The following is a 24678-nucleotide window of genomic DNA, read 5'->3' on the forward strand; positions in this document are numbered from 1 at the left end:
ACTCTTTCCATAATGTAAAATACAGTTCAGTACTAACCATCTCTTACTTTTCAAACATGATTTTTCCTTTGCTCTAAGACTGTTATTTTTTGCCGACTTTTTTTTTAATTATGTGTCATTCATCTTTTTATAAATCAGGCTCCTGATAATTTAAAACTAACTAAATTTGTGAAGTACTTGTATCAGATAATATAATCATAAAGAAACCTGCATAAAGACATTAATTAAGGGGGAAAACACTACCTCATATGCATATACAGCACTGTACTATACTATTCAACAGTTACCAAATTACACAAAACACAATCGATAGATGTATGTTTCCTGGAAAAAGTATCTTAGCATCCCTACTACATTACTGTACTCAGTTCTTCACTAGCCACCATCCACCTCATACTGTACAAACACATTATTGGTTTGCTTCACTTGATTGTTCTTTTGTAATTTACCAGCAGCACACTTTACAATCATGAGTGCAAACTAGTGTTAAATTACAGTGCTTTTAAATGGTATATGTATATAACAATTATGAAGACATAGAAATAAATGCAAGGACCCATTAATAAATTATAGAGATAATGAGTGTTTTATTATATGTGTATTGATGCTACATTACCAATACACATCCTTAGAGGATGTATGGGGCCCAAATTGTGATTTTGCATAAAAAATAGCTTTTAAATGGCACAATCTATGTAAGTAACAAACATACAGAAACACAAATAAAGGCAAGGATACCTAAATAAAACATAATATATGTAGACCCTGATTTATGAAGCTTCAGTTTGTGAAAATTCAAGGTTATGAGATGAAAAAAAAAAAATATATATATATATATATATATATCCAGACTATGATGCCAACCCCACACCAATGCAACCAAAAACATGTAACAATAATGAATGAGCCTCTTATTTACCTTAAATATCTCTATTATTAATATGTTTCTCATAAATACGTGTACTGGTAGTTCTAAAAAAAATATTTTTAATGTGTAATTATAAAGGTAATTGGGGTTATTTTATTATGTTTATGCATATGTGTGTGTGTGTGGGGTGGAGGGGGTCCCGTTTGAACATACCTCCAGTTTTATAATGGAAGTCAACGAGAAAACAAACTGAGTTACAGACAACTTTTCGGAAACATAAACCTTCAATAAATTGAAGGTTGACTGTATATAATTATGGTAATACTATACAGTATATGCATTTAAGCATAAGCTACACCCAAAGAACTGTTAATTGTATGCAATACTGTATGTAAAATTCTGACCTCTTGCAGCTGTGTGATAGTCTGGGAGAACATCATAATGTAAGATTCATCATATGAAGGAACAGCAACACCAGCTATCTCTGTCAGACACTTGAGTGTCACATTCCGAAACAGTGGAAGGCCTAGAAACTGTAAAGAAATTTTTACATGTATTAGTCATGAGCCAACACCAAAGTATAAAGTTTGAAAAAAAAATATCTCAAATGATGGAATTCAAAGTCACATGACAAAATTATATTTAATTTTCAATGAAAAGTTAAAGCTTCAATAACCATATTTAACATAAGAAACTTATCTAATACATAAGTATAATGAATACCTTGTATATAAGGGTACTGATTAACTTGGTCTCAAAAATATAACCAAGAGGAATCCAGTTGAGAAACCTGAGAAGAGTTTCTAGTGTGGCACTAACAAGCGTTGGGTTCTGGGAGTTTTCCTGGAACAGAATAAATTTGTTTTTAGAGTTAGGAATGAGAACCTTTGGAGATTTGGGAACTGGGCTCTTTATAGTATCAATTTTTTTTAGTATTGTTCTGCTAGACCAAATAAATGGAAAATTACATATCAGCATTTCAAGCTGATAAATGTTCAATATGTATTAAATAGCATAAAGAAAGGAAGAAACACAAACCATCTGTGGTGGCAGTTTAAGAAATCATGGCAAACTCTTTATCATGTAATAAAACTGAAACATGGCTAGCCATCTGTGACATTTGAATAAAGTAATCCCTTGATTTTGCAAAAGTTGTCTCCATAAGGAGGTCATATAATTGCAATTTTTTCTCATTAATACTGTATGACAATTCTCATAGAGCATTGATCTTAAACAAAAAATTATAAAACACTGTGTAGAGGCCCAGGCAAGTGTACACAAGGATAAGTGATGGGATGAGGTACTAAGACGGATAAATAAGACTTTCCAGATTACCAAGCAGGTGACTTGTGGTGGCAGTGGTGTTCACGGTGAAGTGAGATATGGATGAGATTAGGTACACACTCCCCCACAGGTGGGCTTGTGATGGTAATGATGAGGTGAAGTGAGGCTACAGGTGCACAATCCACAGGTGCAATGATCTTGGTAATGATGGCCATTGCGATGGTGCCTGATGGTGTGTACGGGACGGAATGAAGTGTATGGTAGACTGTGGCCACCACTGCCTAAATAAAACAGGCCTAACAAAATTTGTAAAACAAATGGGCAAGAATGGGGTCAAATGTTTGCTTAAAAATATTGAATTGTATATACACCTGACCCTCGCTTTATGCACACTCACTATATGTGAATTTGCAATTATCCGAGAACCCTACTTCAACCCGAAATTACCTGGTAACTCGATACCAAAAAAAATTTGCTAATATGTGTTCATTGCAACATATAGGAAGAGATAAAGACTGGGGAACGTGTGGCCTGTGAGATGGCATGTTGCCATTGTTACATGTAATGAAACTTATAAAAGTTTTGGAAAAATCATTACAATACAGTAATGTACTCTAATGTGGCTTAGAAATAAAGAAAACATAATATAAAACTAAAAAATAAGAAAAATGAAGAGCACGGGTGTGTGTGAGTGGACTCAGGAGACATTGGACTGTAACCAAGTCACCGACTTGCCACCCACCTTCGCTCACGCCTACACAAGCACACGTCTCGGAGTCAGCTGGGTGATTGCCCAGGTGAACTGTGTAACGACGGCCAGAAGATGGTTTGAGTGAAGAAGGGACTATTTTTTTTTTCATAAAATATGTGCTATTGAATTTTATGATATGCTATGTATCAATTTTATTGTTTATCATAATTTAATTTTTTAATGTATGCAATTTGATTTTTTTTTCAAATTAGGCTCATTAAATCATTTAACTCTAAAACACATTGTTCATATATAAATTTGGTATTAATAAATCAACTGTTTAACTTTGAAATCATTACCTTCACTTGCTCTGAGTTTTAAGGATGACATTAACCGAGCTGAGAAATCTGTTAGCCTACCCGACCTTGCTTCATCACCTCCAGCACCACAGCAGCATACACCTTCGCCTGTAGCCGAGAGTAACATCTCCGACGTTTATGACAACCCAAACAATCCACAACCATCAACATTTCACATGTAACGCCACCACCACTACAACCACCCCTCTTCTCCTAGAGCAGGGGTGTCAAACATGCGGCCTGACACACTCTTGCATGCGGCCTGCAGCCCAATGACCACCGAAGGGTCAAGACGTACCTGGCGCTCCTCTCGGAGCAGCCAGGTCAACTGTTAAGTTGGCCCATACCAACCCCCTCCCCTGAACCCTCCTCCCCACCGGAATATCAACAAGTTCTCACCAGAAGTTACAATTTCATTTAGGAAAGGAACGGAACCAGTGTTAAACAGAGGTGAACAGTGCTTAAGTCAGTGAGAACAACTCAACAGTAACAGTCGTACCCAAGTTAACCTTCACACAGTGAGGTCCCAGGTACCCAGCGATAACGGCCCGTGAGACCCAACAACAACCAGCGATGTGTTAATCCGTCTACGATAGGAAGGCCTAAGACCAAACCTCACTCATATAACACCATCTGTGAGGGAATTACTACACCACATGTCCCTGATAACACCATATGAGGGAATTACTACACCACGTCAAGTCCCTCATCACACCATCTGTGAGGGAATTACTACACCACGTGAGGTCCCTCATAACACCATCTGTGAGAGAATTACTACACCACGTCAGGCCCATCATAACACCATCTGTGAGAGAATTACTACACCACGTGATGCCCCTCATAACACCATCTGTGAGGGAGTTATTACACCACGTGAGGCCCCTCATAACACCATCTGTGAGGTAATTACTACACCACATGAGGTCCCTCATAACACCATCTGTGAGGTAATTACTACACCACGTGAGGTCCCTCATAACACCATCTGTGAGGGAATTACTACACCACGTGAGGCCCCTCATAACACCATCTGCGAGGGAATTACTACACCACGCCAGGTCCCTAATAACACCATCTGAGGGAACTACTACACCACGTGAGTTCCTCCTAACACCATCTGGGAGGGAGTTACTACACTACGAGTTTGCTGTTCAACACCTACATTAATCTGTATGTTCACTGTATGTTCCTTTACCTTTCTCTAATGAAGGCTTTTGTTAAACCACCAATGTATGTAATAAGTCATTTATGTCCAATGTATATTTTCAGCCAGCGGACTGCAGAATTTTTTCAATAAACCGTTAATTATTATTATTACTATTATTATTTGCTGCTCCAGCCTTACCTTGAGGAGGTGAAACTAAATAGTGAGTATCCCTCAGCTGAATGAAATAGTCCGCTGAATAAAATAGTCCGCTGTTTCCTAGAACAATATACTCAATCAAAATCACCAATGAGCTCCAGTGTGATTGTGTTGAGGAACAAGTTTTCAAGTGTTGATGTTGGCACATTTTATCAATATTTTGGAACAAATTATCCCAGGATTAAATGTTTTGCCTCAAAGATTGTCAATGTTCGGAAGTACATGTCTGTGAACAACTCTTTTCTGTGATGAACTTGAACAAGTCTCGGCTTCAGTCTCAACTTACTGATGCTCACCTTAATTCAATACTGAAAGTTGCTACAGCTCAGTCGTTAGTGCCAAACTTTGATGCACTGGTCCATACCAAGAGGTGCCAATTATCAGGAAGCAACAGAAGCAAACAATAAGATTGATCAAGGTAAGTAAACACTTGATTTGTTTGTTTTTAAGTGTTTCGCACGAGCGCAGACTAAATCCACCTTTTTTATTTTGTCGTACTACTCACCTAAGAGGTGATTGCGAATGCTCATAATTATGTTACTTGGCCCGCATACTGTGTCCTCATTTTAAATCTGGCCCGCCTTGGCAAATGAGTTTGACACCCCTGTCCTAGAGACTACACATCTGCCTTCGTTTGTGAGTAGTGTACAATATTTCCTATCTCTTAATAAATGGTCTTGAAATTAAAAGAATGATTTCTTTAACACCAAACTTTGATAGACAGGTAAATGATGTGCTTCAGAATTAAACAATTTAGTGAGCATAAGGTGAGCCTAATTTGAACGTCAAAAATTAACAGAAATTGCTATGATAAACAATAAAATTAATACATATCTGTATACAGTACTGTATTCTGAAATACAAGAGCACACATTTTATGTAAAAAAAATATCCCCTTCCACACTCAAACCATCCTCTGGGGAACGTGACACAGTTCAGCCAAACAGTCACCCAGCTGACTCGTGTGCGTGTGTGTGTGTGTGTGTTTTTAATAATCTAAAAGGCCTAATGAAAAGGGACATTAACTTCAATTTGAGAAAAAGGCCGTTGAAAGGCTTTTTTATGGCAATGACTGTTGTACGGGTAAGCTGCATGGACACTTTCAACAGACACCAGAAAGAGGTTAGAAGACTTTGAAATGTTGTGTTATAGGGAAATGCTAAGAATAAGCTGCACTGATAGGAAAATAAATGAAGTACTAAGATTCCCAAAAACTTCAAGAGAAATACTGTACTTGAAATGTAAAGGAAAAAAAAAGATGCTTTGCTTTTATAATTCGGGATAAGAGATAATAACAGAAATATTAACAGGCAAAGATGAGAGTAGGAGGGCCAGGGAAAGGCAAAGACTCGTTATGTATGAATTAAATTAAAAACTGGGTCCCCAAAGATATAAAATTTCTAGGAGGATTTGCAAAAACAGCCCAAAAACATTTAGAGCAGTGGTTCTCAACCTTGTTTGCCCCACCATATGTAAGAATGTCATTCCCCCCTCCTTTCCAAGATTGTCTGCCTCAAAAAGTGCATTCCAATAATATGCATATAATACTGAAAATCCTTTATTTTTTCCATATTAGTATCAGTTTCCCCCCCCTGAAAACCTGAGGGGGGGCGGTTGAGAACCCCTGTACATACTATATATATATATATATATATATATATATATATATATATATATATATATATATATATATATATATATATATATATATATATATATATATATATATATATATATATATATATATATATATATATATATATATATATATATATATATATATATATATATATATATATATTATATATATATATTATATATATATATATATATATACAGAGATTGTATACACACACGGGAAAGAATAGCTTAAAAAAACATAGCAAAGCCAAAAGTGAGTTGAAAGATAGAAAAATCAATACAATTCAGTGAAAGGCTTTTACTAAGAAGCATTGGTACATTTTAGATGGTAATCTAAGGGATATCCACAAAACATTAAACTGTACTGCATTCATAGACATAAAATAAACTTGATTTAAATTAATCCAAATTTCACTCACCATGACAAAAACACAGAGAAGGAAAACTTGTTGAAATTCTGAGCACATGGTATCCTTGAGGTGCTTTGCCTTGGTCTGTGTCATCTGTCCAGTAGAAAAGTCGAACACTTCCTCAGATAACAGTTTCAGTATAACCATATTATTCTGGCACATAGATTCATTGGTTTTACTTGCTCCAACAATGTCTGGGATGAATGACTGCCAGTTTTTAGGCCACTCACGCTTCAGAATCTGTTTCAAGTAATTTCATATGAATAGTATGGCAATTCTTTAGCAAGAGAAGACTCAAGATGCACCACCCTATATCCATTTGTATATAAACAATGTTCATTCAAATTTCAGAGGATGTATGGCTGTAATTAAAATCTTTTATTACTCACCTGTACAAGAATCATATTCAGCTTATTCAAATAAACCTTCTCTCTGTCAAGAGAGTCTGGTGTGCTGGACAATTTAATAATAACATTGACTATATATTTCTTGATACCTGTAAAAATTAATAACAAATGTTAAAGTGGGTCCAACATGCCTGACAAACCATTAGATATCTCTAATAATGACTAGAAATTATCAATATACCTTGAGGATACTTCAAAATATTTTTTTTAATTTTCATCCAATCTGGATCATGAGTACACAGATAATATACTCAACTGAGCAAATATATAAAAATTTCCTTATTAAGCTTTTATCATCAAAAACAATTCCTAATTTTTTTAAAAACTATTAAGATAATTATTCATTCTATTTATCCAATGGTCCATCACATCAATAAAAATAATGAATCAAGGAGAAGTGGAATACAAAGATAGGAAAGTTAAGTACAGTATAATGAAGATATTCAGAATGCATGGGTAGTCGTGTCTGAGTAGGAATAAATCTCCAGTAAAGAAGCTGAAATTACTTGAATAAGTAGGTACTGTACAGTATAACTTTTCCCCCTTTTCATCATTCATTTCATTCTACATATAGAGTGAGTTAATTACATTCAGGCAAAAATGTGAAACTGAAAATAACAAAGAAAAAGACTTGACCATTAGATTGACTCCCACTTACAACATTAAGACCCAATAACACTGCATTTTAATCAAAGGGGTTGATGCATCCTTCAATTATGCTACACTCTAGGTCTCAAATAAAATTAACTTTTTTGCATAAAATCTGAAATACTGTAGTGTAATTCCTTTTAAATCATTAGACCTCAGACTTACTATCCATGCCCTACAGGTTGCATCTCACCCTTTTGTCTCCGACTAAACTACAGTACCTCTCAACCTTGGCTCTTCAACCAAATTTATGAATCAATTTCATTAATTAAAGTCTTAAAGCCAAATTTTCCACCATATGAAGGTACCTTCAGTTATACAGTACTGCAATTTTAAAGGTTTCCATTAATTTCAAGATGTGTAAACCTTTTGAAGAATGTATCTATCTAATAAAAAGAGAGGGACAAGTCTATTTTCTGAAAATTTGACCAAAAGATGCTTCCAGGGATGACACCCTAAATTTTCATCATGCCAATGATAAAATTGGCTTTGATTTACATTTTCACCTAATGTCATGTTTTCCAAGAATACATCCCCAATGTAAATAAGAGGACAATGTGTAACAACTTTTATTTCAGTATATGGAGATCTATTAGATCAAGAACATTTTTTCCCGTATATATGATATACACAAACAGCAAGAGATAATTCCAGGTGTTGACAGTTATATGACTGATTGATATACAATTATATCAATCAGTTTTACAATACTAAAAAATTAACACAAAATACCGCATTGTCATTGCTATGAAAAAGTGATGTGCAACAAATTGCAATTTTCCGAGATGTGTATTGCTACAAGATCTTTCATCCCAAGATTTCTTACCTTCACATTGATCTCGAGGTAAAACCTTCCATCTCGTATTAATAACTTGTTCAAGGATCTGCAACGCATAGTACTTTGTCTGTTGGTTTTGTGAATATTCCAGAATAGCATCAACACGAGTCCAAGCATCAGGATGTTCTTTCAGGGTTGTGAGGACCTCCTGTGCTATCCGTTGCTACAAAAGAAGAGATGAATAGTTACATTATTAAATCACCAATATAATCACCCATTTTCCATAACACTCGTATAAAAAAATCATAGAAAAAGTGAAGAATGTCTTTAGTTTGTTGAAATATTTGAGAATTTACAAATTCAGTAAAAAAAAAGTGATGAATCACAGACAGGAAGCTTATAAAAAATTATTTGACTGTGAACCCCATGAACGAAATTAGCCTAACGACTTATATTTTCATATTCATGATTCAACCCAAAACAATAACTCTATTCAGAATGAAATTCCAATCTTGGCATTATGAATTTGCATTTTGCAACCAGTCTCTCCATCTTGTAACTATTCCAGCTAAACAACAAAACAGCCTTGAGGTAGTACAAAATGAAGCCATGCGCATCATTCTAGGATGCCCAAAATCTACCAGAATTGTAAACATGGGGAAAGGGCTCGGGCTGCCCTCTCTATCTGAGAGGATAGCTCTACTTAATACCATGTTTTGTGTCAAAGTTTTGAAGAACAATGGTCCCCAAACTACAGCTCAAACTGAATGATGTTCTAAGTAATCCTGACTATCTCGCTAACCTTCCAGAAAAGACTCTCTTTGGGGCATGGCTTCATAAAAATGTTGCAGATCTCTTGAAACTGAATGTCCCAATCACCCCAGACGAACCCACTAATGCCATTCCCCCTTGGCTGGATATATCAGTTCCTATTAATTGCACTCCTGCTAGTAGTACCAGGTAAAAAAATGTTAAACACCGATGTGGTGAGATATATTGCACAAGAAACTATTAACAGTTACATAGAGAGTATTAAATCAAGTGAATGTTATGCTTTTACTCATGGTTCTGTGCAGACAAACACAGTTAGAACAGGTTGTGCATTTGTAATATATAAAGAAAAGGAGATGATAGTGTTAAACATGCAAAGGCTGAACAACTGGGCCAGCACAACACAAACTGAACTAATGGGAATATACTTAGCTACAGATTACCTTAAAGAAAATGGAGGTGGGGTGATATTCTGTGACTCTCAAAGTGCTTTGAAATCAATGAACAGTCCGTCAGGTACTATGTCTAAAGTTGTCTGTGATAACTGCTAATGAGAAAATTTCTTATTGAATTTGTGTGGATTCCATCCCATGTTGGAATTAGGTATCATGACCGTGCCGATAGACTCGCTAATGAGGCATGCAAGAATGAAAATGTTGACCATGACCTTGGCCTGTCCAATGCTGTACTTAAAAACATTCAAGTCAAAATCATGAACTCTGATCTAAAAGAACTGAGAAATGCAGAGGCTTGGTAGTTGTAGCATTAGCAAATATGACAAATTTTGTGACAAGAGGTACCGGTATGGCCAGTATAAGGAGAGAACCAGACAATGTGATGTAGTCGTGGCCAGAATTAGGCTACGATACAGACACATCTGGCAAGTTAGTGACGCTGTACCCACACCGGAACACTCGGCATGTAAACTTTGTGATAAACCTTTAAAGCATACACTTGAACACTATTTTATTGATTGTAACCCTGTCAAAGACTTCAGGCCGCCTGGCTTATTGTATCACGAACTTTGTAATTATTACATTGAATCAAGGAGTGCTTCAAGATATTCTGGCTGTTTATCCAAAATTTGCAAGCCCTCACTGATTAGTCCTCAATTAGAATATGACTTCTAATGTATATGAACCACTGTCCTGCATGGCAGTGAACAGTGATATCACCCACATGACTCTGACCTAAATATACTGGGAATGAATATGATCTACTTCTTTGCATATGAACCTCTGTCCTGCGTGGCAGTGAGAAGTGATAGCACCCTCAGTGTCAAGACCTGACTGAATTACTCAGAATAGGCAAACTGTACTCCAAGCTGTCAATAAATTTGTCAGAATAAATATATATATAATATATATATAATATATATATAATATATATATATATATATATATATATATATATATATATATATATATATATATATATATATATATATATATATATATATATATATATATATATATATATATATATATATATATATATATATATATATATATATATATATATATATATATATAATATATATATATATATACATATACATACACACACACACACACACACAGTGTCCAAGATTGATGAAAGTGACATCCTTTAATAGTCCATCATACATGTATAAATAGGGAGTGATAGAACCACATGTCACTGGTACTCAGATGATTTTGTCTACCATTGACAAACCATGATGTAGCAAGTGGTTTGGTAGTTCAGCACAGTGGGATGAGCATGGCTTAATTTAACCAGGAGTGGGGTGCGTATGCACACAAACTTTCCCTACAACTGTTAGACGTTTTTGCTGATTTCCCTACTTTAACTGCCTTATTTTCTGCAATTCCTAAACTTTTAGGTTAGCAAACCCTGGGGACAAAGGGTTAGCTTAGCATGAGGTATTGATGTGGCTGATAGCAATATCAGCATACACCAAAACAGTATACCAAGCTTCCAACCTTTCCTGGAATGGAGTGAACCTATGTCTCGCGGGTTGTAAATCCAGAATATCATGCAAGCAGCAATTTGGGTTGAGATAAAAAAAACATATTTGATCACAACAGTTTTATTACCTTTTCTTCCAGAAAAACTGTACTTTACTTTTGAAACCAACACCACTCACCCATTTTCTAAAGGTCTTACCACTGGAACCATGAGATCAAAGACATGAAAATTTAAATGGCATAAAGTTTTGTTGGAACCTTATAAATCAACTACAGTACAGCAATTTTGATTTTGATGAAAATCTTTAAGATAAATGTAAGAAAATTTTGACACCAAACAAGCATTATAAAACCAGTGAACAGAATGAGAAAGAAAACACCATACCTGTTCCCCAATTCCATTGTACATAAAGCCAATAACATTATCCAAAAGGGGTATGTCAAGCTTCTGGTTGAAATCAAGAAGCTTTGAAGCTTCAACTGTCAAACTCATCTTCTCAATCTGTAAAGAGAAAGACAGAATTACAGCACTTTCAACACATTACTTAAATTCTTACTTACAAATGCAATAACGGTAGTTTCTTGGAAACTTTGAGGAAGCCTCCTCTAAATATGTTTCATCTGACATTGCACTGTGTGGGTATCTACGAAAATTATGCAATTTACCAATAAGCTATAGGATATGAAATGGCAATCTGCCTTCTGTACCTGATGATATTACACAATTTTGGTAAGAGAATTAACATGAAGTCCATTATATCTAAACAAGTGCTTCTACAAACCTTTCCATTTTTTATATCACACTGTGCATTAGTGCAATTATATAACCCTATAACTAAAATCACTCACACATTCTGTATCAAGGTTCTGAAAATATCAAGTTGCACTTGATATCACACTTTAAGCTCAAAAAAAGTCAAGCACTTCAGTATATACCCATAAACAACAGTGTCTGAATAAATATTATTACACTCAGTGCCCACAACAAGAAGAATATTTGTTGGATCCAAGTTATTTCACTCTGCACTGGTACACACAACTCACATAATTGCCACATATTGTGATACTGTACATAAGTACTGTATTAAATCACAATTTCCCTGGATTCCATACTTTTCATACCATCAAAACAATCTTAATTTTCAAAATGCAATTCATGTGCAAACAATTTAATTCTATAAAGAATTGTTTGTTTGTTTTTTAACCTGGAGAATCACTGGCAACTCTTAAAAGATGCACAGCAGCACAAGTGTGAGGTATACATAAACAGTGCAGTATTACCAACACAAAATACTAAATGGTACAGTATACAGTATTGTACTCATGATGTAATGCTTTATCAAATGTAAGTTATTCATTCATTGATTTGATGACACATACTCATTCCATGAAACTTAAGAACCACACTTTAGTTAAAACCTTTTAACATCTTAATTAACTAGTTGATGCTACTGTATTTACAAGAAAGCAAAAGGGATATGAATTATTTTAAGTTTATGCATGTACTATATAATGTAGTAGCTACTGTAGTTCCATATCTAAATCAACACAAACCCATCCAAAATCTCTTCTGCTTAATATTTCCATGTTAAACAGTCTTTATTATTTGTAAAACACTAAATGCAACAATTTTACCCCTTGGCCTTATATATACATACAGTAAGATCTCGTATTTCACACAATTTCATTTTGCGTTTTTGAATTTCGCGAGCACTACCTAATATAACCAAGTCTTATATTTGGCGTAAAATATCGTGAATTTCGCGAGATCTAGCCAGCTGAATGCGAGATCCAGCAAGCTGAATGCTGGTCACCGTCTTGAATGACGTCACAGCCCTCATACCAGTTACAGTCATTTCTGCTACAACGCCTGTTTTGTCAACACGATTGATGAATAGGGGAACGCTGTTTGTAAAATGCAAACTTTTGCATATGAATGTAGGTTATAGCGATTCCATCCTCAATGTTTTGATTCCATCTTCAACATTTGTGTTTTTTGAGAGGTACCCTGTAAATTTTTTTTTCTTCAAAATTAGCTGTATGAAAAGAATAAGTAAAAAGAATGTTTCGCAGTTAGGACTAATAACAGTTTACAACAGCGCTCTCTGTTTACATCACGTGATCAGTTGAATCGCGCGGTTTCTGTCAATTACTCCATGATTTTTGCTGTTTTCTCCAATTTTGTCGTGTTAGCAATGAATACGAAAGACAAGGTAGGAAGAATGCTTCCAAGAAGCGTTCTGATGATCGAATTGCCGGTGGCGAACGTAAAAGAGGATTAAAAGAACGCAACTATCGCGCTGTAGCACGCACCATCCTAGCGACCGCCCGGGCTGTTATGGTGTCAAGATAATGGCCTCTACCTCTACTGATGCTGGTGGGGGTGAGACAGACCCACCTAAGCAGCCAAATAAGGAAAGGGAGAAGCAGGACTATCATAAGGGAGTTAAGTTTGCCAAGTACTCAATGCAGGATAAGCAGCGTGTGATTAAATTACTTGAAGAAGTCCTAAAAACTAGTTTCTGGAAAACACAATCAAGTCAATAAAGGCAGAATTTGTATCATTTGGAGGTTATAAATGGGAAAATCAGAGGCTGATGTAAGGTGACCAGTCTATATTGTTATTTTTCCTATTAGTTTATGTACTGTATTTGCATTTGGCGAATTTGAATTTGGCGCAATTTTTCCAGTCTACAATACTCGCGAAATGCAAGATCTTACTGTATTCACGATCCCTTGTCAGTACCTGTGTACACATCCACAGCTAAAAAAGGTGACACTATCACAAAGGTCCAGCGGAATGTGCAAACAAACTACATCAGGTCAAAGATCAATTATCCTCCATATTTGGTCATGATTTTAAGCAACACATCAGTAGATGACATAAAAGTACATATACTGGTAATAAATTCCATTAAAACGTCTCTTACCAGTGCAATACAGTATCTTACTTAGATACTGTACACATACCTCAACCAGATAAAAAGATGTATATTATCTAAAAAAGTATCTGTCCACACTTTGTGTGAAACATTATGAGACCATGGATGATAGATATTGGGACATGCATTTACTTTGATATATTGTATAGTTTAACATAAGTAATGCAACGTGTATTTATTTTGGCGTAATTAATACTGTATGATGCTCGGTTACCAAATGTAGTAGGATCAGTATGCCACCGAGCCCCACACATGCCAACCCTCCCTGGACATCCATGTTGCATGAAGCATTTTGTAAGTCATCGGACCCATCCTGGCAAATATTTTTTCGATACTGTACAGTAGCATCTTGACCAGATAGATAGCTGTACTGTAGAAATGAACCAAGACCGTAACATAAGAATGGAGGAAACTGCAGCAGGCCTATTGGCTGGTGTACCTCCAACTCGGCCCCACCCAGTTAGCCAACTAGTCCCATGCTAAAAAACCAACTGGGCCCACACATTACTAACTCGGCCCACCTTGCACACTTCAATCAAGTAGCTGACTCAAGGTTCAGGAATGCCATCTGGACCCTATCTGCTTGGAGTGTATTTAAAAGGAGTGTCCACACATAATGACTGTGAAGGGTGGCATAATTGCCTTAACTTGAAAGCAAGAAAAGGACAACTTAACATCTATCTGTTAATCAAGCTACTCCACAATGAAGCAAAACTAGTGACACTCCAGGTGCAGCTCTTGTCCGAAGGTAAAATGCTACGAAAACAACGGGCCAAGTATGAACATCACCAAGGACAGCCCTTCAAACGGTGGGACAAATTCAATAGTGGACGAAGGTCTGCTAAAAATTTGCTAAGAGCCGTTTCATATCACGTGACTGTTCATCAGTAATGTTTGTACTTTTAAGCTGCTTTTTATCATTGTACTTTTGTACTTTTATCATTCATGCAAAAATGTGTAAAATGTGTTCGTTAACCTAAATGGTCCAAGTTAGTTATCCGATATGGTCCGAGTTGGTATTTGATGGTCCGGGTAGGATATGGGCCGTGTTGGACTGTATTCCTATTGACCCATACTAGGCAGCCCTATCTACACCCAATCCTTATCGCTCATACTTTTACTGGAAGTGGATTAGGTTAGGTTGTAAGTTCATACATCAAGTAGTGGAATACCTGGTTACACATGCTCTGCATAATAAAATTGCATTTCTTAATCAATTACTGTATCATTGTGGCAGCCTTAATATTGTAGAAGAAAGTATCGATAAGAAGCTCTGGTAATAGTGGAGCGGACAGCTAACACCAGGAGTTGTTCGACTATGTTCATTTTTTCCTCAGATGTTCTTTGGATGAGTAATAAAGACGATACAACAATTTTATATTTTACTAATGAGTATTTTCTAATTAATTTTTTAGTTTATCTACAATCATAATTCTCCTGTAGTGAGCAGGGTATGAAGGATGAAGGAAACTCGGGTAAAACAGTGAAAAACTGATCATATGACACCAAAAGGACATCTTTATGTGCTTTGTACATGAAGAAATTAATTATATACGGTATAAAAATATTCAGCAGAAAAATCTGCAGCGTCAGTGCGTGATATAGTCCACTCTTTGTTTCCGTGCAACAACCGAGTGTACTCTCACGTCCACATAAAAAATTAATATTACACCGTGCCGCCTCAAGAAAGTTGCTTTCATTGGTACCAGATATCAAAGTACAGTAAGTACTTTCTGTTTAATTACCGGGGGGTTTGCCCCCCAGCTAAGAAGTTAGGTAAAGTTAGGTAGGTTTCTTTGGTCATTTAGGTCAGATTCTATAAGGTTCTGTGCAGTCGTATAATTTTTATTACTTGCTATCATCCAAAGAACATTTGTGGAAAAAAAATTAACAAAATCAAACAACTCCTGCTGGTGTTGGCCATCTGCTCCACCTTTACCAAAACTTTTCACTGTAGTTTCTTTGACAAGGGTATAATTTAGCCAGGAGAGCTCTCAATTTTGATCGTTTACTTCAAACATTATTTTCATAAGTTTTTACTCATTTTTTCCTTTTTCCTCCACTCGATTTCTATTCCAAGCCTTAAAACAAACATGGGGAACAGGGGCACCACTTGCCAAGCTATTTTTTAATTTTTATTGTACATGTGTTGATTGACTGTAGTTGGAAAATACTGTAGTAAACAAGGTGTGGCCTCCTTGCCTTTAGCAAATTGAAGAAAAAAAATTTCTGTACTGTACTACATTTGACAGAGATGACCTCTTGCCACTTCCCTATAATTAGTACTGTATGACCATTGCCTTTCTTAAATGAGTTCACACTCATGTTTAATTCACCTATTTAAAGAGAAAGAGCTTATAGTGACACCTAAGCATCAGTATTGCCATTGGTCCAAGTTGCGTTACTGGACAAGTATTTCACTTCTGAAAAGGCAAGCTGTGCTGGGTCACTTCAAGTTTGGCGACACACACATCATATTTAACTTACCGTTACAACAATTATATAAATGCCCCATACAATATTGAAATCTGACCAATTCCAGAATTGCCTTGGGCATTATGGGAATTTCCATTATGAGCACAATTTCTGGAATTACCCAGCCTCATTTTGGTATTGACCTGGTGGGTCTTTCCTCCGTTGCTTACCCTAACCTAACCCACCATAATGGGAATACATGGCAGGATTCTCATAAAAAGCACAATGCAATTCTAGAATCTCCCTAGGAAATTAGAAATTATGGGAATTCTTAGAATGGAGTACATAATGGGAATTCCCATTATGCCCCCAAGACAATTATGGAATTGGCCAATTCCTATATCGCACAGAACTTAAATACCAAAATAATACTCAGAACTTTATTATTTACGGTATACGGTACTATACGAACTTTCATTACTATAAATTTATTCCTATAATACAGCAAGCAGGTCACTGCACTCTTAGCAAATTGACAAAAAACATTAAGAATGTTTGATTTTAGCAGGAATGAAACACAGCAATACTGTATACTGTACTCAAATTTGGCTCAACTCAGAAGCTCATTATTCCTAAATTCAGTTATAATTCACAATGGTTTTATCATCTCACTGAAGGCATGGAGGCCATGGTCTACCTGCCACCCCATTGGAGCAAATTGAGTAGTGTTTTCTTTGCTTTGCCACTTTATTTCCCTTAGAAAATCCCGAGCAGAACATATCACAAATGATATGAGCCTAAGACACTATAACTAATCCTAGAACTTGGTTATGACATTTTTTCAAGATGATTACTCCAGTAGTTGTGATCATACATCAGTTTAATTTCCAATTCTCATGAAACTAGGCCGAGTGAAAGGTCAGAAAAATTACTTGCTGTGTATTCCACTGAGTGTTGTAGGCTACACATGAAACACTGTATAATGTATCAGCAGGTCAGAGGCCAGGCTGTCCTGGGCCCCACACCACCACGTCGAGGAAACAAGTCCTTACAACATCGATCTTGCATCATGAACCAAATTAGTCATGATTTTCCGGCACCAATTTGCACTCTTTATAATCTTCAATAACTACGGTAAATATTACACTGTTGTATGATCACTTAAGAGTAAGATAAGAGCAATAAAGTTACCATCTTGAATACAGAGTGGCGCAGCGAGGACTGGAGGCAGGAGCGGTCAAAATCCTTCTCGCCTCACGTGTTAACTATTTCCTGGGAGGGAAACACTCCTTTTGTCTTTGCTAATTTCCCTTCACTGCATACTTCTTCCCAGATCAGAAACTAATGAACTGGACGGTACACAGACTAAGCGATGACTGGATAGCGGTTAGGATGCGCACGAAATCCGGAACAAACTAGAATCAAGTGAAGTTAATTTCAAAACAACATTCTAGCAACTCGTGCTCGCCCATCACCTTACCTTCTGCTTTTCTCCCTGCACTTGCGATAGATCTATTCTTTCGAGACATTCACTGTCATATGTATGCCTTTTTACAACTAAGTACACAGCCTACAGCCGTTTAAGGTCCCTGAAAATAGGGATAAATAAGGTTTCGTGTCCGGAGATGCAAGACGTTCAATCCATACGCCATGAAAATTTCGGTTTGAAACTGGTACAAACCGGATCATAAGGACAAGGTCTTCCAATATTTGACGTGAAATATACCTTCAATTACAATATATTTAGCTTTTTCCGAAGCATGGATATAAGTCTCTTCAATTTATAAGGTCTACTAACATTAACTTAAGTTCAAAATCTGCCTTTTATCAAAGTAATATGTGCTTTCTTTGTATCATGGTCGACATCATAAGCATGTATAGTCTTCCCGCGTTTAATCAAGGGCTGTGATTGGTCAGTACCCGACGTTCTGAGCCAACCACGAAGAAGTTTACAAACCTCTACGTTTTCTTCAGGGTCTGTCTTATGGCGGGAATATTTAAAATAGCAACATGGTGCTGGAGAAAAAAGGAAAACGGTTTTGTTATGGAATATCATTGATAATATATAGCCTAACGATGATTCCGCAAAAAAAATAAAAAGCTATTTTCGGAGATTATATTTCCAATTCTTCAGATATACCAAGTGAAAACTAGAATAAGAATAAACATATTTTCAAATTAGCTGAAATCACAACAATGATTTTTTTTTCATTCACATAATGAAACTAGTTAATGAAAGCAGTTTAGCTATTATTGACGTAACAATAGCATTGTTATTCAGGAGAATGCCCACTATTTATATAACGATAACTGCAGAAATGTTCCTTGAAAATAGAAAGTTATTATGAATTACGCCAGAGTATTACTCATAATGGTTACAGAATATGATTTCCAAGAACATGTGTCAACACGGGTGTATAAGTGTGTTCGTATATATGAGCGCACGTGGGCATACTTGTGTTTAAACTGAGTGTCTTTTTAAGTTAAATGTTCGTATGTTGACGTTTCATTATATGACGACATTTGTATTAGCCATAAGCGTACTGTGCTGCTGTACTGTACTAGTGCGGTGACGAATAGGCGCTACGATCTGTCTTTGTGAGAGCTCAGTCTACACATGATCAAATTACTGCATGGTGTGTATCCTGTGGTGGTGTTTATTACAATCTATATAAAGCACTGTAACCTTCATTACAAACACAACTTTATTGCTTATACTGTAATAAAGTCACGAATTAGCAGTTCATCGTAAACCTATTTTTTTTATTTATTCATGTCCAGTATATAAATATAAATTTATCTTGACTAGAAAAAGGTTAATCCTAAGTTAGTACTGCAGATAACATTATTCTAAATTCTTGGGTGTATAATCATCGACAGCTGTCAGTGTGTTCAAAAATATCTGCTACTAACATGAAACCTTTTTAGAATTTGTATACATTTTACAATTCTAGGTTGACTCTTCAATCAGTTTCATAATTATGTTGCGTTGTTTTATCATGGGCTGCAAGTATGATCTATTTGTTATTAATTTGATCTGCATTATTTGTTATATATTTTTTCAAATGACACTCAATTAAACAAAATTAATATTACTACTACTACTACTACATTTCTGCTACTGCATTTCAAAGGCTCAGCATATAATGTACATGCGCAACTCAATTTAAATTGGACGGATTTCCAAAAAAACATAACTATTAGGTATAACATATTGTAATTGTCTCCTTGTTTATCAAAGTAAAGTTTTTTTGCATTTTATAAGAATCTCATAAAACAAGATACCCAACGTTAGAAAATACAATGAACGGATTGTTCTTCCTTTTATGTGGACGACCCAAACTTAACCTATCCTGTTGATGCCAAAATAATTATGATTTGGCTAGGATAAGTTCCGCCATTTCATATCACCTGAAAAACAAATGGACTTGTTCACTGTATATTTACAACACTTACCATTTGTCATCAGCAGCACTATGAGTTAGGTTACCCTCAAAACCATTCTCACAGAAAACGAGTACAGTTTACATGACGTCATCTCCCAGTGACGTAAGCGGGTGGAGGCACTAGACTGGGGAAGCCTGGAATAAATGCTGCTATAGTTCGGAAGTTTGTTTATGCAGAATAACATATCTGGCACTTTTAAATTAAAATAAGTAGAAATAATGTAATTGGGTTAGGTTTAATTCATATCTTTTATGCAGCCTTTCAAAATAAGAGGCTAAAAATGATTGATAAAATCGATTTCTCTCAGGAGTACTTGGCAACTCAACGAGCAAGTGACATAAGGAAAATGGTGCAACAATCACTAGAAAATGACTCTCCATCCGGTAGAGATTTCCACAGGCTTATTTGGAAAAAGAGATTTTAAAGATTCTGTAAAAATCTGATGGTTCAATATAAAAGACTGCTTTACTTTCAAGATGATCCATCTTGTGATGCATGCTCTCGCTGAGCGTTGAATAGAAAACGCAGAATAATCTTCACCTGCTGCGCATATACACAGGGAGGGGTCCCTTGTCCCCCAGCACTTCCTACCCCGCTTCAACGCAAGTGGTGCAACCCCCACCCTCCTCCCCAAGCCTTTCCTTGTTCATGTTTTTTTTCTTGTGGAGGAAATTACCGCTTCCCGGATGACGAACGGATGTTACTGTTCCATAAAGGTAACCATTTTAGACGATATGCAATCGGGAGTGAATTTTGAACGCGTTAGACAAAAATACGGTATACAGTACATCTGGGGCGAGATGAAAATCAAAATGGAACCAGGCAGTAGGGCAAATGAAATACCATTTAGGGATGAAGCAATGCAGATTACAAAATTAATGACGCCATAACAAAACGTTCTTTAGATCGTTTATTTGTTTACGACGACGGTGCCTCAGCGTTCAGTTTTAAGTTCTTGAAACAATTGCATATGGATTCAGATAGCAAAATAAACGAGAAATGATACCCCCATGAGAAGCACAAGTGATTGAAAAACGAAGACAAACTGAGCCTGCTTTGTGTGGTGTGGGTGCGGCTAGGGTGGCATATATGCCTTTGTTGCTTCTAATCCTCTGACCGATGCTCTTATGCAATGGGCCAACCGAACTCCGCCTGCCACAACGACGCGGTATGATACCACACCTTCATAATTCAACTAAGGACACAATACGTTATACCACGCCCACAAGTCCCTATGTGACATGACATCCCACAGCAACGTCATACTTCAACAACGAGCATAATACAGGATCTTACTTCCATAGCTACGCGACGTGTCAAACCTTCAGACAGGTATACAGTACATCACAGCGACGGCTGATGTTTGGGATGTGATCTCAGTTATAAACTTATAAGTGATATCAGCCAGTGTTTATTTACCACTGAGAGGTGTATCTCTGTAATAAAGTGCATTTAGTATTATTATTGCAAGTGTTACCATGCCCACACACCAAAGATTCGTGAAATAACAAGATATACCATGCCCACACACCGCATTCAGCAGTCTAACAAACAATAATGCCACGCCCACATTAAATGTTATAATAAGTTATATCACTTTTGCACACTATAGCTACATGCTTTAATAAGTTATATCACGCTTACACATCATAGATACGTGCTATAAGTTATATCACGGCCAAATACAGCAGCAGCATAATGATGCTACTCCCACTCACCACAGCTACGCGCTGTAAGACATTAATTGTATCATGAATACATACCATAGTTACACAGCAAATAATACATAACACAAAAATGTGATAGAAAATCATACCATTCCACACACCTAGCTAAGTACAATAAAAATTCTTCACGCCCAGACACCACACCTACGTATACCTCAAAACCACAAATGCATGAATAATACGTCACAAGTAGAGTTGTGATCCCGCTGGAGTAGTTCGTGCAATTTTTCTTAATCAAAGAGCCCGTGTTCAACCTGTATTTGTACCTGGTCTGGCGTCTGTACATGAACTTTAACTCCTTTTCTCTCTGAATAATTGAAATAATTGCGTGCCTGGTTGTTGTTATAATGTACTACTGTGCTTCCACAAATAAGCGTGTATTCCGAATTAGGACGTAGACTAGTTATCAACAAAAAACAATTTAAGAGATACATCTCTGGTGTGTACCCCTGAAAAACAAGAACTGAGTGCAAGAGTTCGGTGGCCGCGCAGGATATGGCGGGTATGCTGGGTGTGGCGCGCTGCGTGGCCGCCAGGGGTCACTTCCCGCCCTCTCCTGCCACCACAGCTTCACTTGATGTACTCTGCTAGTCTGCTGCACTCTCAAAATACCAACACCAAAACAATTTTGTGGGAATATTTCGCCAGCAATAGTTTTTTTAGCCTTGAATTACGTTAGGTTATATTTTCACCCCTGTGTTAATTAAGTCAGGTTATCTTTTATAAATTATTAACTTAAATGTTAGATTAAATAAGTTAGGTTATCCTTTAGTCCTAGTTAGGTTGTCATTATCCAGATTAGGTTTCCTTTTAATCCTTAATTAGAATATCTTTTAAATCCCATTATATTAAATTCTAAATCTTAGGTTTATTTTCAAGCCTTTTACTGTATTAGGTTAACTTTGCCAAGATGATATTTTGTCCATCATCCCTAGCAAAGGCAAAATTCCACCACTTAATTGCCTACTGGACAAAATTCCGTCATCAGAATATCACAGTGGACAAAATTCTACCAGTTCAAGTTTATCTTTCAAGCGCCAAGGCCTAGTTAGGTTAGGAATTTTGGTCCTATGCAATGACCAACACGAATTTTACTGAATGAAGTTGTTAGTAGGGCTTTCATAACTACCACGAATTTTACACAACGACCTAAGCTTTCGTGACTACCATGAATATTTTATACAGCAAACTAAGCTTTCATGACTACAACCAATTTTTCACACTGAGCCAAGATTCCCCCACACTCTTAGCCTCGCTGGCTGTTATGTTAGGTTGCAGTGCCTCAGAATCCTTACGGGTGCTGTGTTGCGCCACCACAGACAGCTAGCTACCCTGCCTACGTGACTTTTATGTCAAACTTATTGTTTGTTGTCGTTCAACAAGCCATTTGCTTATTTACGGAATGGGCCTGGCTGCTATAAAAAAAGTGGTATGTTGCAATTCTGAACACAGCTTTCTTCTTTATTTTAATGCCACAATCTCTTTATTTCCGTTGTTTATCGTTAACTAAATTATTTGCATTACCCTTCAGCATCTAGATTTGGAAAGTAACTAAGTTAACTTTATATGTGCATTTTATTTGTACTGTACTTACCTTTCCAAATAAACTTCCTGATTCTTGTGTCTGGTTTCCAATAAATTTTTTATCCGGTTCAAAGGCTCTTTACGTAAATTTATCCCCTACCGCAAGATGTATTAATGCGAGTAAAATTGTCAAATTCTCCCTGAGCCTCGATGGCAAGTACTGCAAATGGATTCTCGTGTCTTATAATCTAGGGGATAAGATTTTAATGTGAACACTGTTACTTCTTGCGCTGTCACACTGTTGGTTTGGTCGTAACTACCCGGCTGGATACCAAGAAGTGATTGGTTCAATTGCCGGTCACCGCTTTGGATACTGACCCACTGAAGTGTTGTAAGGGTGTGTCATTTCACCTTTGTGTCATCCAGTATAAGTTACTCACTTTTATGTTATAAAGGATGAGTCAGTACACTCATGTATCAACCAGGATAAGTCAGGACACTTGTGTATCATCCAGAATGAATGAATATCATCTCGGATCAGTCCCTACATTTGATCAACAAGGATGTCACTGTACTTATGTGTCATTCAAGGTGAGTCACTAATGGATATGTCTAGGATGAGTTACTAATGTGTGTCTAGGGTGAGTCACTATACGTTTATGCTGTCCAGGATGAGTTACTAGCCTTCCACAGTGCCGGTTTAACCATGAGGCACTTAAGGCACTGGCCTCAGGCCCCCTGACTCTAAGGGGCCCCCAAATCCAAACATTCTCGAAGTTGAAGCGTATAAAACATAAACTTCGTTCAACGATGTCCTAGCAACGTCTCAATTTTATGTCTCTTATGAACATTAAATGTGTTATTTTGCAGAAGCTTAATTTTGATGAAATCATTGATAAATTTGGGTATATTTTATTCTTGTTATTTATATATACCTTGAGGGTAGGGGGCCCCAAGTTGATCTGTGCCTCAGGCCCCTATTAAGCTTAATCCAGCACTGGCCTTCCATGTTGTTTTTACAATCAGAATCATTTCATCATCATTAATATTACTATCATTATTATCGTCTCCAGCATTACCATTAATTTCTAAATATTGAGATTTATTTTCCTCATCTCAACATCATTCTTATCATTGACACATTATCATTATTACAACTACTGTACCATCTCCGTCACTGATGACAACAAAAATCAGTTATTCAATCACATTTCAGAGAGACCCGCAGTAATAGAGACACAGCTGTTGATGGAGAGCGAGAAGGGAGGCCACTATCATTCTCCTTGCTGGGGAATTTCGCAAGAGGGAGGGAGAGCATCTTGTCCTGCGGGGCTAAACCAGTCGACCCTCCCACACCCTCGCCTGAACAAAAGATCTGGCTGTAACTGACTTCTGCTAATTTCTGGCACTAAACTTCGTTACATTTACAATACCATGCCTTGCATTTCAGTGAA

At 36.6% G+C, this 24678-nt stretch overlaps 1 protein-coding gene across 3 annotated transcripts in view; it reads right to left on the reverse strand.

Annotated features, from left to right (window-relative positions):
• LOC121865410 (exportin-1-like) overlaps positions 1 to 20003 on the reverse strand; it is a 39691-nt gene extending 19688 nt beyond the window's left edge. Inside the window, exons 1-7 of one of the 3 annotated variants that reach the window (XM_042364790.1) lie at positions 19983 to 20003; positions 11555 to 11671; positions 8501 to 8675; positions 7009 to 7115; positions 6629 to 6859; positions 1592 to 1711; positions 1273 to 1401 (exon numbers count right to left, since the gene is read on the reverse strand). In XM_042364790.1, coding sequence (XP_042220724.1) covers positions 1273 to 1401; positions 1592 to 1711; positions 6629 to 6859; positions 7009 to 7115; positions 8501 to 8675; positions 11555 to 11671; positions 19983 to 19985 — 882 coding nt within the window. In that variant the 5' untranslated portion in view covers positions 19986 to 20003. Of the gene's footprint in view, positions 1 to 1272; positions 1402 to 1591; positions 1712 to 6628; positions 6860 to 7008; positions 7116 to 8500; positions 8676 to 11554; positions 11672 to 17717; positions 17986 to 18006; positions 18201 to 19982 lie in introns of those variants that run through there. The other 2 variants (XM_042364792.1, XM_042364789.1) reach the window with 2 other exon arrangements.
• Positions 20004 to 24678: the final 4675 nt, after the last annotated feature.

Source organism: Homarus americanus, unplaced genomic scaffold (assembly GCF_018991925.1).
Source record: "Homarus americanus isolate GMGI-L3 unplaced genomic scaffold, GMGI_Hamer_2.0 scaffold25483, whole genome shotgun sequence".
Taxonomy (NCBI): domain Eukaryota; kingdom Metazoa; phylum Arthropoda; class Malacostraca; order Decapoda; family Nephropidae; genus Homarus; species Homarus americanus.